The 15,916-nt window shown below is 58.2% G+C and overlaps 1 protein-coding gene across 1 annotated transcript in view; it reads right to left on the bottom strand.

Annotated features, from left to right (window-relative positions):
* CACNA1B (calcium voltage-gated channel subunit alpha1 B) overlaps positions 1-15,916 on the bottom strand; it is a 148,231-nt gene that overhangs the window by 80,284 nt on the left and 52,031 nt on the right. Inside the window, exons 12-16 of the mRNA XM_039858818.1 lie at positions 13,967-14,079; positions 9,784-9,896; positions 8,909-9,040; positions 8,595-8,667; positions 1,407-1,524 (exon numbers count right to left, since the gene is read on the bottom strand). Of these exons, the coding sequence (XP_039714752.1) occupies positions 1,407-1,524; positions 8,595-8,667; positions 8,909-9,040; positions 9,784-9,896; positions 13,967-14,079 (549 nt within the window). The remainder of the gene's footprint in view (positions 1-1,406; positions 1,525-8,594; positions 8,668-8,908; positions 9,041-9,783; positions 9,897-13,966; positions 14,080-15,916) is intronic.

Raw genomic sequence — 15,916 nt, 5'->3', positions numbered from 1 at the left:
TCGTGTCCCTGGTCTCCCCCGGGGCCCACAGGGCCCCTTCCCCCAACCCAGCTCTGCAGGGCTGACCTGCTAGGCCCAAAGCTCAGAGGCCGTGTTAGGTTAACCTGCTCTGGCTTCCCAGGAGGGCCCATGACTGCCGACTTCTGTCCACTTCTCCACTTCCCCAATTTCTGGCCACCGTGACCAGCTTGCAGGCAAACATGTCCGCTCTCACTGTGGGCACATGGGCCTCCTTCACCTTTGGGCCCCATGAGTAGAGACCACCTGAGGCAAGCCACAGACACACAAACCCACCCACGACCAGCACCTCCTGAACCCCAGGGCGCAGGCAAGGCTCGCAGACACCTGCCCCTTCCAAAGCGAAGTCCTTGGCCCCTCCCTCGAGGTGCCCTGTTCCCAGCGTGGCAGGGGAAGCAATTGTCCAAGCCATGCTGCTGGTGACAGCACTGAGTGCCCAGCCCCAGGCCTCCACCTGGACCACCTCGTCCCACTGAGCGCCCAGGAGCCATGACGCTTCCACACTTCCTTCAGAAATGAGGACACAGAAACCACAGGGGAACTTCTCCAGGGTCCCAGAGTCACGCAGAGCCCGATGGCCTGTCCTGGAACCTCCACGGGATCAGGCCCTCCTGTGCCTCTGATCTGGGTCACTCCTATTTTCCCGTCACTGGAGCTGCCTCTTCCTTCAAGCTCATCTCGGCAACGAGCAGCTAGCTCTGCCCCTGTGCTCTTTGGAGTGGTGCCCCAGGCCCTTGGAGCCGAGCCTGGGAGCTGTCCCTGCACACCCTGTGGCCATCCACGAAGGCCGCTCACTCCCTGGCAGGCTGACACTTCCAGGCAGACAATCCATCATGAGCACCAGCCCTGGCCTCTGCCCACTCGGTGCCAGCAGCACCCCCACTTCAGTCACGGCAGCCACTGTCTGACATGGCCAATGTCCTCTGGGGACAAAGTTGTCCCACTTTGAATCCTGCCTCCCAGAGACCTGAGTCCTGTCACCACAGGCCCAGGGACTCACACCCTGCCACCAGGGGCTCGAGCAGCAGTTAGCTCTGCAGAGGACAATGATGACCCTGTTGGTCAGGGACCCCTCTGGCAGGAAGGCACCCTGGGTCTCAGGGGAGCTGGCACCCCAGGGCCCTGCCTCACAGGCGAGCCAGCTCAGGGCTGCAGCAGAGCCCACAGGACAGGCAGGACAAGGGCTGGCTGCCACTCGGAGAGTAACAGCCCCACGCAGACATGCTTGGAGGCCTTCCCACGGCAGGGCACGGGGCTCAGGCCCCAGACAGAGTGACAGGTGCAGGGTGGGGAGGCCCAACCACCAGGACGCCTCGCCTGGGTGTGCAGGGTCAGAACCAGCGGTGGCCACTGTCCGGCCGCGGCCCCGCCGCCAAGCCGAAGGATACAGTTTCCGAACAGCGTCAGGACGATGAAATAGCAGGACGAGAACATGCCTTTGCTGACTCCGCCCTGCGACTCGATCCCGTGGTACATCACGGCATTCCAGTCCTCCCCGGTCAAGATCTGCGGGAGAGCAGCGTGGGCAGGCCTGTGCGGCCGCCGGCACACACCCGCACACACACGGGCATAGCGTGCACGCACGGGATGGTGGAGGAAAAGGTAGGCCTGGGGTCCTCCAGAGACACTTCCAGAATGACATGGCTGCTGAGCTGGGTCATGCCTCGAAAGAGGGATCTGCCCTGGGTGCTCAGCCAGAAATGGGGCGGGAACTTATAATCGCACCCATGAAAGTCATGTGTACTTTCTGTAGATTCATTTCGGGGCGCCTATAGCTTTTGTTACTACTGCAAATAAAATCTTTCACTTTAACCAAATTTTCTAATTGAATTATGCTGCTATATAGAAAAGCTATATTTCTATATGATGACCTTGTCCTCAGCAGTCCTGGTAAATCCTCGCACTTGGAATTGACTCTCTTGGATTTTCTATGTAAATAAGCACATAATTTACAAATAATAATTTTGTCTATTCCTTTCCAGTCTTTTTACCCCTTTCTTATGTCATTACTACATTATGGCACCCTTATTTTAATTTTAATGCCTTTCATCTGTATTAGCCTGGGTTCTCCAAAGAAACAGGACTGGTAGGCGATACACACAGAGAACAAGGCCGAGAAGCCCCAAGAACCACGGTCAGCGAGGAGAGATGATGGTGTGTCAGTCCACGTCTGAGCCGGAGGTGGACAAAGCCAAGGTCCCAGCTAGAAAAGTCAGGCAGAGAACCAGGTGTCCCCGACCCAGCCTTCGTGTCCTGCTCAGGTCTCGGGAGATTAGAGGGGCCACTGTCATTGGGGGGAGGGGGAGTGCCCACTTTCTCAGTCTACCAATTCAAATGCCAATCTCGCACCGGAAATCCCGTTTCACCTGGGCACCCCACGGCAAGGTCGAGCCAACACATGAAATCGACCATCATGCAGTCTTCTATCACTGATGTTTGCTACGTGTTTTTTTTTTTTAATAACAGCTTTGAAATATAATTCACACACCATATAATTCATTTAATGTGTATAATTCAACGCGTTTTAGTATATTTGGGTATGAGTAACCATCACAATTTTAGAATGTTTTCTCTCCCTCAAAAAATGAAATCTGCAACTAAAAGGCACCGCCTCCCTTGCTGTGGTTTATTTTTAATCCTATCAATTCCTACCGTGAGATGATTTATCACATCGGTGTCTCGGCTTCCCACATCTAGTGACAGCTCACTGCTCTTTTAACCTGCAGACAGGGGCTCATGTTGACGAATTCTCGCACTGCCGGGATAAATGCGGTCCAGCCACGCGCTTCTATTTTATACACAGGAGGACTGAGTGCTTGAAGGTTTTGTTTCAGATGGCTGACATGTCCCTTCACTGAACAAAGTCTGAAGGTGGCTGCTGTGTGCTGACGACGTCCAGACACGCACTCGCCAGGTGGCACACGCAGGCGCTACTCATGGGGCTCACCCTCGGCTCTGCACTTCGCTTCGCCGACGGTGTCCCCGCCTGGTCTCTGAAGTGGCCTGAGCAGCTCGCTCTCTGTTCCCAGAAGGCCTGTGGCTCCCCAGGCCCTGGGCAGCAGGCGGGAAACAGGAGCAGGGCTGTGGGCTCCATTTCTTACTGGTTATGAAATTACTCAGCTTTTGTTTCACCTTGAGCTAATTTAAGTAGCTGATGTTTTCCCCAATAAGTGGATGTTTCGTCTAGGTTTTCAAATCTACTGGCATACAGGTGTCAGAACATTCTTTTGGGATTAAAAGACAATATATCTCCCTTTTTGTTATGTCTTCCTTTTGAGCAATACTTTTTATATGTGCTTTTTTGGTGGCTCAGTCTTGCTATAAAGTTATCTATTTTATTACTCTTTTTGAGAACAAGCTTCTTATGAATTTGTTACCTGGGTGTTTTCAGTTTTGTTTCATTAATGTCTGCTCTTATCATTTTTCCTGCTTTCAATTGTTCTTTGGTTTACTCTATTACTCTTTTTTCGAGATTTTTAAGGTGAGTATTTAGCTAGTTTCAGTCTTCTGCTCTGCTCATTGCTTTCACGATGAGACACTTCCTTCCAAGCACTGCTTCGGCGTCTTCCCATAGCTCCGGTGCTATTGCTCAGCTCTAGTGCCCTGTAGCGTCTGCTGCGATGCCTTCTTTAACTCAGTCCTCCAGCTTTCCAAGACAGGGAAGGTGTCAGATCCCGTTTCACTAGCCGTTCTGTCCAGTGGGATCGCACCGAGAATGGGCCGTGCAGGACGGCGATTCTCGCGTGTTCGCAGGCATATCCCGGGTCGATTCCTGTGGACAGTGTGTGTGCCCCGGGCAGAGAGGGCTCCAGCCCCTGCTGCCTGGCTGCAGAGCTCCGTGTCAGCAGACACACGTGGGTTGCCTGAGCTCTTTACGCCCCTTCTCATCTCGTCGGCTTCACCCTCCACTGGACAGAAGCACACGATCAGTCTGTTGTGAGGCGGTCACCTTTTGATGCCCGCATGTCTTTGCTCGGCATATTCCAGGCCTGTTAGGTCCACGAGCTCAAGGCTGCAGGCTCCCTGCGCCCACTGGGAGCTGCGCCCCACCTCCCTCTTCCCACTAGGTGATGCCCACCCACACATTCCCACCAGGCGAAGTGCCCTGCATTTTCACTAAAGCTTGTCCACCACAGCTTCTGCTTTGGCCTTCGTTGGTTTTATATCAACTCCTCTTGGTTAATGTTTACCTAGTTTCTCTCTGCACCCCTTTATTTTTTAATTATGTAGCATTTCAAACACTCAGAAAAGTACCCTCTGTGGGTACTTTTAACAACCCTCTGTGGACCCACTACCCAGCTTTAGAAGTAAAACAGTGAAGTGCAGCTGATGCTCCTCGCCCAGGTCCATGGCTGGCCTCCTTCCCCCTTGGCCCACCCCCGGGGGACAGCGCCCTGAATCTGATGCTTGTCACCACCACGCACACTTTTATCCTCCCACTGCGGACGTGCCATGTTGTTTTGCCTGTTTTCACTGTTATTTAAACATAATCACATGCTATGGTTTTTTATTGTTTTTTGCTCAGCACTACATGAAACTGACCCGTGTGCAAGCCTCTCATCCCAGGTCACCCCGCTCCCGGATGCACAGATGTAACGTGCTTCTCACCCATTCTCCTAACAAGCATCCAGGAGCTGTCAGTGTTTTCCTCTTACACATAAACCTGCTGTGATGTCTCACACTTGTCTCTTTGTGCACGACACTCCTGCCTCCAGTCCCTACGGCGAGAAATGCTTATGCCGAGTTCCAGGGATTAGAACTTACGGAATTACTCTCCAGAGTGGTTCTCAACCATCCGCAGCACGAAGGAACCCTCGTCTCTCCACATCGTCTCTAAAATTTGATGATGTCGTTCTTAATTTCAGCTAGACTGACAGGTGGAAAGGCTGCCTCACTGTGGGCTTAACGTGCATTCCCAACTGCTGGTAAAATTGATAATGGTTCATGCAGGTTTGTCAGCCAGTTTCCTCTCCTACATGACCTGTTTATGCCCTTTGCCCGCCACAGTATTTGTCTTTTTGTCTTGTGGACATTCTCGATATGCTCTGGACACTAATCCTTTGTCAGTTCTTTGCTGACACTGTGGAAATTTCTTCTTCCAGGCTATAACTTGTTTTCGTTGTTTTGTTTTTAATCTTTCCGTGGTGTCTTCTGACACACAGAAGTCTTTACCAGTCAAATCTGTCAACAGCGTCCTCTACGACCTGTGCTTTTCATCTTTTTAAAAAGCCCTTCCCTGCCTTGAGTTAATAGCATTGTACTTCCATATGTTCTTCTAGATTTTCACATTTTCTTTTCACACTTAGGTTTTAATCTATCCAAACTGATTTTCAAATCTGGTACAAGGTAGGAATCCAACTTCATGTTCTTCTCTGAATAACCAAATTGTCCCACACCATCTGCAATAATGACATTCAAGTTTTCCGCATATACAGTAATGATATTTTTCTTTCTTGTCAATCCCGAGAAATTTTATTTCATTTTTTTTCTTGTTTTGCTGAACTAAGATCATTGATACTAGCATAATCTCCTAAGACTTTATTTGGAATAAATGAAATGTTATTATAGCGTTTTTCAAACACACAGAAAGTAGAGAGTATAATGAATCCCTATGTATTCATTGCCCACTTGTTAATTTGACAATTAAAATTTGCCAATATTATTCTGTCTATCCTCTGTTGGTTGTGATTTGCTATAGTTCAAACGCTTTTTCTGGTCGTACATGGTTTTTCCTGCTTTAATCTGTTAAGATGATGAGTTACATTACCAGACTTGCTAATGTCAAATCATCTTGCATTTCTAGGATAAATTCAAGTTGGTAGTAGGATGACTTTCAAGCATCTCTACACCTGATCAGTTATTACGTCCCCTCGGGATGCTTCTGCCTCTGTGTGTGTGTGATAGCAGTCAGTATTTTTCCTTTCACGTGTTGTGCTTGTCTAGTCTTTTCCTATGAGGCTAACTCTGCCTCAGACACAAGCTGGGGGCTCTCCTTTGAACCTCGGGGGTGGTCTGTCTGAGACCAGGAAGACTCTTTTCTTAAATATTTAGTAGGGTTCACTTGTAAAACTAGCTGAACATGGTGACTTGGACAGGTGGCTGTTCGATTGTTCCATTTCTGAAACTTCGGGCTTTCTATTTCTTCTTGGGTTCGTCTAACGTCCCCTTCCTTCTATATCGCCAGCCGTACTAAACACAGAGCCGTCTGCGAGCCCACAGCTGGGGTGGCGGCGGCCGCCTGGGTCCTGTGCGAGCGTGTCCTCAGCGCCGCCTCAGCTTGGAGCCCGGAGCTCCTGTTTGGGTCCTACCGATGGACTGCCCTCAGATGCGTCAGGGCTGCTGTTCCCAGACCTCGTGGCGTCGCTGCTCACGAGGGGCCTCCCATCGCACGCACCCTCCTGCAGGACCCGGCATTCTGGGGTGAGATCTCACACAGTGCGCCCGCGTCTGGCGTTCTGCTCAGGGTTTGTGCGTCCCGCTTGGCTCCGAGCGCGCGTTCGCTGCGGCTCCCCCAGCGAACCGTCAGCACCCAGCAGGCCAGCCCTCTCTGGGGTGGTATCAGCACCCAGTCCTCCCTTTGTCTTTCCCTTAAGCAGCTCTGAGTTTCATTGTGAGGCCTCTGCCTGCTCCTTTCCCATCACTCCCCGCTCTTGGTTCCTGGCGCCTCTCGCGGGACCTCGAGCCCTTCCTTCACCCTGACGAAGCCTGGCGCGCCCCCGCGAAAAGTCACCGCATTCCCCGTTTCTTCCCACTCCCTCGGGACTGAGCTCGCCTGCCCCATGCAGCGGTGCAGTGCGTGCTGTCGGCACCCCCGTGCCACCCCGCTCCCACCCCCTCAGTCTGCAGGCTCACCGCCAGCGAAGCTGAAGCTGCATTCTCCCAGGCGTGTGCCCTCCCTGCCACCCTCCCACCCCATTCAGAGGCAGGGGCTCCCATGCTGGGGTCTCCGGCCACGGGTCCATCCCCATCCTGCAGGAGTTACAGGCCTGGCCTGGCCCATAGCTTGAGCTTGTGACCTTCTCGGCCTCCTGCCCCACCTCAAGGGACACACACCTTCCCCAGCGTCGCCCTACACCCAGCCTCTGCCTCTTCCCGCCTGCACACGGCGCCGGGTCTCTGCCCTGTCTCTGCCCCCGAGACCGCTCTCCACGGGCGAGGTCGTCAGCGTCTGGAGGAGCTTTCTGCCCCGCTGCTGCACTCAGAGCAGCGTGTGCGGCCTGATCGGAACCCGCCTCTCCCGCCACCTCCGGCCTCCTCATCCCCTCCGGTTCCCACAGAGCCACCGCCACCCATGTTCAGGGCCTTTCTTGCCACAAGCACAGCACAGCAGAGGTGCGATGGTCCAGCGTGTCAGCTCCCTGGGCAAAGCCTCTCGGCTGGCACTCAGGGCTCCACCAGCCCGCAGAGCCCCCGGCACAAACCCTGTGCTCTCCCTACGCAGACCCTGCTTGCCTTCCCCCCACTCTTCTGGAGCCCTCCTGACAACTCCCCTGTCCCACGCTCAATCCCACAGGAAAAGCGGGTACCCTCCTGTCACCAAGCCAACCACGCCGCTCAGGAAAGGCCAAGCTTTGGGAGGCCTGGTCTTGGGAGTCACTGGCCGTGAGCGAGCCAAGGCCTTCCCCGTGGCATTCAAAGGTGAGAGCGGCTGTGGGCCGCCACCTGTCCCCACACTTGGGAAGTCAGAAGAGGGGAGATGCCACAGGGCGACTTGAGGGGCAGTGAGGATGGACAAGAGGGCGAGGACAGTACAGGCCGACAGGCCAGCAGCAGAGGCGGCTCTGCTGACTGTCGCTGAGGACCGAGAGGCTGCAGGTCTCTGACCCAGGACAAGGGGAGGAAGTCGTCATGGGAGCCAGGAAGCCAAGCGCCAGCACCAGGCTGCCCTTAGGTATCTGCTGCAGGCCCCCTCTCCATGAGGGGCCCCTCCTCGTGCATGCTGGGGGCTCCAGGTCGGGCTGGGGTTGGGGTCGGCAGCCCCAAGGCCCGGGGGCCAAGCTGAGCCCCTGGCCCAGCACATGCAGCCTGCTGGCCTTCCCTAAGGATCATCCTGGGCAAAGCGGCCCCACCCAGCTCGATTCCAGACACAGCATCTGCAGAGGTCCCGTGGGACAGAAATGCTTGGCACCATGGTGTCTGTGAGCCCAGTCCTGGGCATTTGGGGGGCCAAAACCTTGAGAGGGACAAGTGCTAAAGCAGGAGAGCCCTCAAAGGGGAGATCCCCGTCCCCTGCAGTGGGGTGGGCATCCCCCAGACATGGAGAGAAGCGAGGGAGAAGCTGCTGCCTTGCTGTTCTGCTCCCAAGGACAAGGGACAGCTCTGGCTCCAGGTCTGGGGCTAAGAGGTCAGCTGTAGCTAGAAGCCAGCCGGCTGCTGGACAGCTGGGCTCCCCAGAGATGCTATCGCAGGACATGAGGACCATGCTGTCTCCTGCTGCTGTCGCCTACCCTGCGCGGAGCGGTCCGAGAGGCTGGCCATCTGGGCTGAGCAGAGGCCCTGAGGAGCCACAGGAAGCTGCCTTCCCTGCACCCGGTGAGCTGAGCGGCCCGGGAGTGAGCCCAGAGCCGGGGCCTTACCTGGAAGACGGTGAGGATGGCGGCGGGGAAGGTGTCAAAGTTGGTCGTTGGCGTCTCATCTTTAAAGTTGAACCTGAGAAAAACAAGATGTCTTGAGAAGAGAGCCCATCAGAAGCCAGGAGGACCTGAACCTTGGCACCCACCACTCGTCACAGCTGCAGGAAGGCTGAGCTCCGGGAGGACCTCTGGGAATGCAAGCAGGTGAAGGAGGCCTGGGGAGAACCACAGCTCAGAGCTCAGCCTCCTGCCCGCATGGGCACACCTACTGTCCCCAAACAGCTGCTCCGAGCACCCCTCCCCGTGGGGCCACTCACTGTCCCCCGAACAGCTGCATGCCCAGCAGGGCGAAGACCACGATGAACAGGAAGAGCAGGAAGAGCAGGCTGATGATGGACTTCATGGAGTTGAGCAGGGACACCACCAGGTTCCGCAGTGAGTTCCAGTACCTGTGGCAGATGCAGCCCCGCTGGGACACGGCCTGCACTCACCGGTCTCCACGGTCACGCCTCTGCCCTCCCCCAGGGCCCCTTGTCCAGCGAGCAGGGGCTCATCTCCACAGTTCCAGAGGCGCATCCAGCCCTCACTCGCTGAATCACCTCTGCTCTGGGCCTCGGCTGCCTCGCAGGCAAAGCGGCCAACGTGCTTCCAGCTGGGATGAAGCTAAAAACATGGTCCCGCTAAAGAAGACAGGACGGGACAGAGCCAGGCAGAGGGGAGGGGGAGCAGGCCCGGGAAGGGGGCCGTGCAGGTGCCAGGCTGGCTCAGGGCAGAAGGGCAGAGCCTGCAAGGCCAGGCCCAGCTGAGCGGTGAGAAGATGAAAACACTCCCCTCCAGCGACTTGTTTTCTGCATAAGCGAAGTCACCTTCAAACACTGAAAGGTGAGACTGCTGGCTTCGACAGAGGGAATGGCACAGAAGCGCGGGGAGCAGACTAACGACAGAGCTGGGACCCTGCAATGCTGAGGCCAGTCGGGTCAGAGCCCAAGGGCAGCTGTGGCCCAGCGAGGCCGAGACGAGCACAGTGGCCGTGACTGTCTTCTGGGCTTGGGCAGTGACACTCTCCGCCTAGGCCCAGACAGCTGGGCCCACACCGGCACCGAGAGCCACTAGGATAGGCGCCCTATGCTGGGCAGTCCCACACGTGGCCTCGCTCCCCTGTCCCCTCCCCAGGAGCACAGAGGTAACCTACTTTGTGACTTTGAAGATCCTCAGCAACCGGAGTGCCCGCAGAACACTGATCCCAAAGGAGGTTCCTGGCTTGATGGCAGCCCAGACCACTTCGAAAATGCTCCCCACGATGACCTGCAACGGAGACGGGTTCAGCCCCATCCCACACGCACACATCTGTGAGCAGGTGTCCCCGCCTGCCTGCGGCTGCCTCTCTCTGCAGGCACCCTCCGTCTCCCTCGTCTGCAGCTCAAGCCACACAGAGGACTGCAAGGGACATGCCTCATGTAGCTCCTGCAGCTCTTGGGGACCTGCAGAGAGCCCACCGGTCCTGCCGCCTGTGCTCCCTGCTCCTCTGCCCGGACACGCCAGGGGACGTGAGACTGAGCGAGGTTAGGCCTGCGACTTCCTAATGGACGGTAAACCCACCTATCTGATGCCTCGCCGCCCTGCCTCAGCACGGCCTGGTGACATCACGTCTTCTGGCACCACGGCGCCAGGCAGCGTGCTGCAGACAGCCTGGCCGTCAGGCTGTGCCCACAGGCCAGCGCAGCCCACTTCCCGGGACCCCCCAACCCTGGCGCGGCCTCCGACCTGACACGTTCGGATTCATAAGCTGCATCTTGAGTCTTGTCTCCTCTCAGTGACCGGAAACCAGCACGTGTCACCAGGAATTTACTGTGGCAGCCCTGTCCTTTAATTTCACCAACAGCATCACCCCAGACACTGTCCATGTGAGCCAGGGGCTTGCTCTACTCCTGGGGCTCTGCAAAGGGCCATCCTGGCCACTGTCTAGCGTGAGGGACAAAGAGAGGACGAGGGTGGGGCTGGAGCACAGCAGACTCCTCACCATCTCTCCTCTGGATGGGACACTCTGTCCCTATGGCACACCTCCCAGGCACAGCCGGGCCCTTGTCACATGTGCCCTCCTCACGTGGGGCTCTTTCCTCCGCAGTGTGCGTGAATGACAAATGCCAGGCAGGAACCTTCGATTCCACGTCACTGCCCTTGGCGCATGGAGTGTCCAAGGTCTGCCTCGTCCACCGATCCACCGAACCCTAAACCTGACCAGCTCAACATGGACACTGTCACCAAGTCACTGAGACAATGCCAAGTAGCCAGGACAGAGGCCTTGGTCCATCACCGGACACTGCCCCACAGCTGATGATGGCCTGTTAACTGCAAGTCTGGTCTGGCGGTCACACCAGCTACGGGTCACAGCCACCGCCACCCCTCCACCTTGAACACAAATGCATTGTGCAGAGAATGCCAGCTGTCCTGCGGACACCCAGATATACCCACAGCTGTAGCACCTGTTGTGACCCCTGCAACACAGCACATGGGACAAGCTGGCCACAATCTGGCCATCTCCGGCAATTTCCCACCGCGCTCCCAGAGCCTGCAGACGTGGCCCCGGCTGCAGACTCACCTTCTAGGTCTTTCTCCTCACTGTCTGTCTTGCAGCGTTTCTCCTAGTTTCCATGTATTTTCCTCAGACTTGGCTCCCATTGGTTCGGCATGCAAGTGGCCTCTAAGATGGCGTGACGAGCCCCGCCTCTCGGCCTTTACCCCCTTGCTTAACCTCTCCTCTCGAGGACGGGCTGGACCAAGTGACTGACTTCCAGCAAATAGAAAATGACAGAAGTGGCGAGATGTCACTTCTGAGGCGAGATTTTACAAATGACTGGTCTCCCTCAGTGCTCCAGCTCTCTCAGGTCCCCACCTGCCACGTGGTGAGAACAGCAGGTGAGCGAGCCTGGAAGCCGACCTTCTGGGCCTGTCAGCAGCCATGGGCGTGAGCTTGGCAGCGAGTTCTCCCACCCAAGGAGCCCGCGACGCTTGCCACCTCCTGAGAGACTTGGAGCAGGGACACCCAGTTAAGTCACACGCTGACTCCTGATTCACTGAAATGCGGGGCGATAAACGTTTGTTGTTTCAAACTCCTAAGCTTTGGGGTGATGTGCTACACAGCAAGAAAAACCAACACGAATCTTGGAAACGGCAGATGAGGTGCCGCTGAAGTAAAGCCTGACACGTGGGCGAGGTCTGGAGCGCAGGCGGGCGGCAACCCCAGCATGCCCCGAAGTGTGGTGTGCACGGGCCGCAGGCCGCAGCCGTCACAGGACCTGGGCAAGCATCCTGCTGAGTGGCGCGGGGCTGGGGCCACACCGCTGCCCAGACGATGGAGGCCTAGGAAAGGCGCTCAGTGGGCTGAGCAGGCTCCGGAGCACAGGCTGACGGCGCCGCCCCGTGTCCCCCTGCTGCTGTGCCAGATGCCAGGGGACTGAGCAACGAGAAGTAAAGGCAGCTGGGACTTGCTTGTTTGGGAAACGCCTCCTGGACAGCAAATAATCGCAAGCGCAGAAGGGGCCTGGCGTGGAAACGGAGCCCAGGCCTGGCGGAGACTCTGCTTCCCCTCCCTGAAGGGCACTGTCACTCGCACCTTCGGACAGGCTCCGATGCCTCGCAAGTAGCTCAGGAAGCCGAGGCCCGGGACACGACGGCGTGACGGCCTCAGTCGTGGTATCAGGCGCACAGAAGGGCTAGTCCCGAAGACAGCTGTGGGCACGGCTGCTGTCTGATGGGCGGGCTCCAAGGACATTTGCCACAGCCACAACGTTCTCAGGAGACTTAGCTTTGCAGAAACTTCACCATCTTGAGTTGAAAGGGACAGACACAGCACAAAACCGAAGTAGGCCTTTGGATGCCCCAAACCCTACCAGCAGAAAGCACACACCTTCGTGAGAGAGGACAGGTGACTCGGAGGGCAAAGCCCGGATCCCGAGGCTTCCCAGGCCTCAGAACTAAGCACTGTTGCCAATGTGGGCCTGGCTAGACTCCAGGATTGCAGTGAACCAGGGGCCCTGACGCGTCCACTGTCCCCTTTGAACCACACCCGGTGCCACGCTGAATGCGGGTGTGGACGCACAGCGGGCCTGTCCAGGGTCTGCACACTGAGAGGGGCCTGGGGGCTCAGCCACACAGGCCTGGACAGGTGGTGGCACCTGAACTTCAAGCGGGTGCCGCAGAGGGACGAGGCCTCAGGGGACCGGGAGGAGGCGAGTGTGTCTCACGCTGGGACCAGAGGGTGGACTGCGGCAGGCAGCCACTGAGGGTGCCCCCGAGCCCCTGATGTTCTCCTGGTGTTCACGCCCGTGTAATGCCCCCATCTCCTCAGGGGGGGCTAGATCCACCACGGAATATGGAAAACCGAGGGGTTCTGTCTTCTGAGGTGGGTTCCCGGGACTTCTGTCTTGGGCACTCTCAGCTCCCTCTCAGATCTCAAGCTGCCATGTCGTGAGGTCACTCCTCAGCTTGGGGAGCCCATGTGACCAGGACCCAAGGCCAGCAACCCCATAAGTGAGCCTGGAAGCCGATCCGAGTCTCAGCAACAGCCCTGTGCTGAGCTGGAAAGCAGACTCTCCAGTCCTGCCCCAGCCTGGATGACTGCGTGCCCGGCCATCAGCTGGACGGCGCCCTGCATGGCCCTGGGCCACAGAGACGGCGAGAGAACCGACGTTCACCATCCCAGGCTGCCAGGCGTGGAGAAAGTGCTTAGCCATGTGCAACAGCTCCCAGCCGGGGGGCGCCCCCCACCGGCCAGCCCAGGCAGGAAGGCTGACGCACCCTTGGGAGCTCCCGCAGCCCCTCCCTCTGGGGCCCCCACCTCCAGCTGAGACCACCCACTCCGACTGCAGGCGCCAGGTCTGGGGCAGGCGGCAGCAGCACCTGCTCTCTGCCAACCCCGGGCAGCACCATACGGGGCAAACCCCCAGGGGGACATCGCTCCAACGCCAAGTCCTGCCAACTGCTGGGTGGCCTCAGGCCAAGCACGTAACAGCTGTCCTTGCTCCTGCACAGCCAGGTATCGTGTGCAGGTTCTGCAGTCACAGATGCCAGGCCCTGTCACCGTGCCGAGTGTGGTGACTTCCAGGTGAGGCTTCACCCCGCCAGGTCCCGGGCCCACCTGCTGCTGACAACTGCGCACCAGCGGTCCGTCCTGGGCCAGGAGCGACCGACGGCTGGGTGGGCCCCACTGCGCTGGCCCTTGGAGCCTCGCCCCGGGCTTACCTGACCGCCTGGCCAAGCCACAGCACCCCACCCAGCAGCCCGGCCTACACAGGCCCCATCCCGCCCCCGGGTGCTAGCTCGCAGGGGTGGGCTATGTGACGCCCAGCTGTCACCCTGACAGGCTCTGCACTCACCCCAAAGTCGAAGCAGTTGAAGGAAGACCGGAAGTAGCTCCGGGGTCCCAGGCCGTACATCTTCAGGGACATCTCTGTGAGGAAGAGACCCAGGAAAACAAACTCTGCAAAGTCTAGAAGAAGCCGAGAGGAAGGCGGTTAGCGCACGGTCCCCCACCCCCAACCCCTGCCTGGCTGCAGCCCGGACCTGGGGGCACCCGACTCTGGGCCTCGATGGGGAGCCCTGGGCTCTGAAATCTCGGCCAGGACAGGGCAACGAATGGCCTGGGGGCACGCAGACACGCCCGTCCAGGTGGCATGTGCTGAGTACCCAGCGCCCATGGGACAGAGGGACAGTCTCAGCAGGTGAGCTCCCAGGACCAGGCTCAGGGTGAGGACTGGGGCACGGGGCATCCCCCGAGGAAGGCAGAGGCCGCCAGGCCGAGGCCCCACAGCCCATCCTTCTGCCTCAGTCCCTTCCCCGCCCCAGGCTCTGACCACGGCTGGAGTCCCCGGCCCGTCTTCCCGGGGACTCTGGCAGCCACCCATAGGCCCTGTCACCACCGTGCATCGTGACGCCCGCTCTCTAGACCTACAGCTGCCCAGACCCTGGACGGCCAGAGCCACCGCTGCCCACGGTGCCATGCCTCATGTACTGACATGTGAGGGTCTGCGCTACCCCAGAAGGTCTCAGGGCGGGCACCCTCCTGCTACAGCCTGGGACATTCAGCCCTTGGAAGCGACCCCCCCACAGCAAGCCTGGCCTCTGAAGGCACCAGAAAGTCCCCAGGGCACCCAAGCCTGGCACGGCATGGGCAGTGAGAGGCCGAGTGCTTCCCTGGATGCCTTGTCAGAGGCACGGATACACTGATCCTCGGGCAGGAATGATGTGGGGCCTGCCCCTCCTGGAAGGCCACCTGGCTGCCAAGAAGGGAGGTCATGAGCTATGCTCCCGACTGCAGCTTGCAAGGCCCCACACTCAGGAAAGATCGAGGCTCCTGGCCGCCAAGCCCCAGAGCCCTCCAGCGCCTGGGGCTCCTCACAGAAGGGCCTCGGGCCTGAGCAGAGAGGCCCTGGGAGGGACCTGCAGCCGCCACTCGGATTGTGGAGCTGACACGGCCCAGGTGCTCACCTGGCCCCTAGGGCTGGCTAGCAGGGAGCAGGACAGAAGCCCACGGGCAAGACCATCTGAGCAGGTCAGTGGGCACACAGTCCCCGAAACCCTGCTGCCCTTTGCACCCCAAGGAGAAGATGCCCTCCCTTCGTGCCTAGCCTCCCCATGGGCAAGGAAGGGCGTGAATTCGTTCCTGGGTCACTCATTCAGCTGGAGGTGTGAGAGACAGGGTCATCCTTCCCCCCAGGACCTCATGGGCCCGGGGGGCGTAGAGGCAGATGACGTAAATGGTGTTTGCTAGTAATGAGGTGACAGCATGCTATGACAACAGATAGGCAGAGGAGAGGGCAGCGAGCCTGTGTGTGAGCCGGGGGGCTCACGGGATAACAGGGCCCACCAGCCAGCCTTGTGGGCAGCACAGCATCCACCTCTCCTTCCTCGCTGCTCAAGTCTCAGCCTCATGGCCCTACAGTGCATTGTGAGCGGGTCCCTGAGGACAGAACCCTCCCTCCCAGGGCAGCTGGCCTCAGGCCAGGCCCACGGGGTCCCTCCTGCTCTGCCCGCCTCCGCCTCTTCAGGGCCTGCCCAACCTGACTGGAGCCTCCCTCAGCTCGGCCGGGCCGTTGGGGGCAGAGCACGCACTGAGCAGCCCCACACATACCCACCTCTCCCTCCAGCCACTTTCTCTGGGCGACCACCATGTGCTCAGGACACCACAGGGAAGACAAAGCAGCAACGACGCAGACACCAGAGCACTGCCCGCCCTGTGCTCCTGCACCACAGACATAACGGCCAGGCCATGCAGGGGTCAGATCCCCAGGTAGCAAGGAGTAACCCAAGACCAAATGAGCGTCAGC

This window comes from Pteropus medius, unplaced genomic scaffold, assembly GCF_902729225.1.
Source record: "Pteropus medius unplaced genomic scaffold, Ma_sr-lr_union100, whole genome shotgun sequence".
Classification (NCBI taxonomy): Eukaryota; Metazoa; Chordata; class Mammalia; order Chiroptera; family Pteropodidae; genus Pteropus; species Pteropus medius.
The sequence above is the reverse complement of the archived record's forward strand: the minus strand, read 5'-3'. Positions and strand labels throughout refer to the sequence as shown.